At 40.5% G+C, this 1,805-nt stretch overlaps 1 protein-coding gene across 1 annotated transcript in view; it reads right to left on the reverse strand.

The window, feature by feature from the left end:
• Positions 1–1,805, reverse strand: part of LOC105809979 (fatty acid desaturase 2-like protein FADS2P1) — a 53,355-nt gene that overhangs the window by 47,274 nt on the left and 4,276 nt on the right. The window contains exons 2-3 of the mRNA XM_012643887.1: positions 1,586–1,783; positions 160–261 (exon numbers count right to left, since the gene is read on the reverse strand). Of these exons, the coding sequence (XP_012499341.1) occupies positions 160–261; positions 1,586–1,783 (300 nt within the window). The remainder of the gene's footprint in view (positions 1–159; positions 262–1,585; positions 1,784–1,805) is intronic.

Genomic DNA, 1,805 nt, shown 5'->3' on the forward strand with positions numbered 1-1,805 from the left:
GTTATATATATTATCTACACTGTTAGTATATTTACATTTATTAGTGGGGTATGATAAACACTTTTTACTGATGTGAATGCACAGTCAAACAAACATGGAAGCCAGTGCCTGAGGAAATGACATTCAAGAATCCCCATCATACTCCCTGACATCTTTTACCTTGAGATGGCACATCAAAAATTTGTGTAACAGATGGTTCCACTTGGACTTCTTAAATATGGAAAGGTGCCCCGCGTCATGCTGCAAAAATCCACTCTGAGCCTAGGAGACACGAAACTGATTGTTAGAGTGGTTGGGAACTCCAGAATAAATCAATAAATGAACCCCATAGTAGATTCATGAGCCCGTTTGAAAATACTGGGTGATTGCTTTTGACTTCAAGACAAGTTTCTATTTTCCACCATGTCCTGCTATTTCTAACCTCCGTGGCTTGGCCTGGAATGCTCCCCTTCCCACTGTCGAAATCTTCCAGTACGGAGTGGGAAGAACATGGGCTTTGGAATGAGACAGATTTGGATTCTAAACTGTTCTTTACCACTATCGAGCTTCATGATTCTGGGCACGTCACTTGGTAGCTCTGACCTTCAGCTCTTCATCTGATAAATGGGGGTATTAATACCTGTGACTCATGGGCTGTTGTGCAACTTACATAGGTGCAAAGTGCCCAGCTCCTGCTAAGGACCAAACAACTACTGGATTCTTTTCTTGTTTCTAAAAGTCACTTTTCAAAAAAATAAAGCAAGTTGGCTTTTCAATAAAAAGAATTAACATGCAAAATTCTGGAACTTGGAAACACATTGCTGTTAATTCTCTACAAAACCTTCCCTATTTGTTCTAATGAGAATTAAATGTTCTTTTCTGCTTCAAGAGCACATGTTTGTTCCCCTCACTGAAAGTAATACCATCCTGTCTTGCAGTGTGTTTAGCTGTTTGAGTGACTCTCTGCTCCACCAGATGACTCCTTTCTCGGGAGCAGGAAGCATGTGAATTTCCCTTTGTATGCACAACACAGTGTTGTGTTCATAGAAGGCCATGTTCAGAGATTCATGCTTCATTCCAGAAGGATTTATCAAATATCCTGCTAAGTATCAGTTATTGTTTGTCATTTACAGAGGAACTCATATGTTCTTATTCTCATATATAATGATAAGATAACAGTCTCTGCCCTTGGATGATCAATGGTCTGATACATTGGTAAATGTTGGTTGCTTAATGAATGAAGGGTAAAGATGAGTGTTACACAGCCAAGGATGGAACTTCAGTTACTGAAATTGTGGGAATAAAACGGGGCAAACTAGCAAATGTCATTACTTAAACATTTACTATAAGTCTGGCACTGTGCTGGGTATTTTACAATTAGTTTGTTTAGTCCTCCTCAGAAAAATTCCATATTCATTATTAGCCTCATTTTACAGATGAGAGAACTGGTGCCCTGTGAAGTTCAGCAACTTGCTGGTAAGTGCCTGATAGTGATGAGTATCTGGCCAAGAAGCCTCAGACAGCAGCTGACGTCAACCTACAGAGAGAAGAAAAAACTCTGAGCCATCCTGTGAGGACACTGCATGCCCTTGGGGTATCTGCTTACCTGAGAAATTATGAGAAGAAAGGTGACGAATATTGTAACACGCCAGCCACTGCCAAACTGATACAGTGTTAGCCAAGCCAGGACTTCCAAAATCAAGATCTGGGCTAAGTGAAGGAAGAAGAACCCCAGGTTGGCATCGAACATGTTCATAGCCTCTACTGTCTTCCGCAGTTCTTGGAAATCTTTCACCAACTGGGACTGTGAAATAAGTATTTAAAAA

This window comes from Propithecus coquereli, unplaced genomic scaffold, assembly GCF_000956105.1.
Source record: "Propithecus coquereli isolate 6110/MARCELLA unplaced genomic scaffold, Pcoq_1.0 Scaffold202, whole genome shotgun sequence".
NCBI classification, from domain to species: domain Eukaryota; kingdom Metazoa; phylum Chordata; class Mammalia; order Primates; family Indriidae; genus Propithecus; species Propithecus coquereli.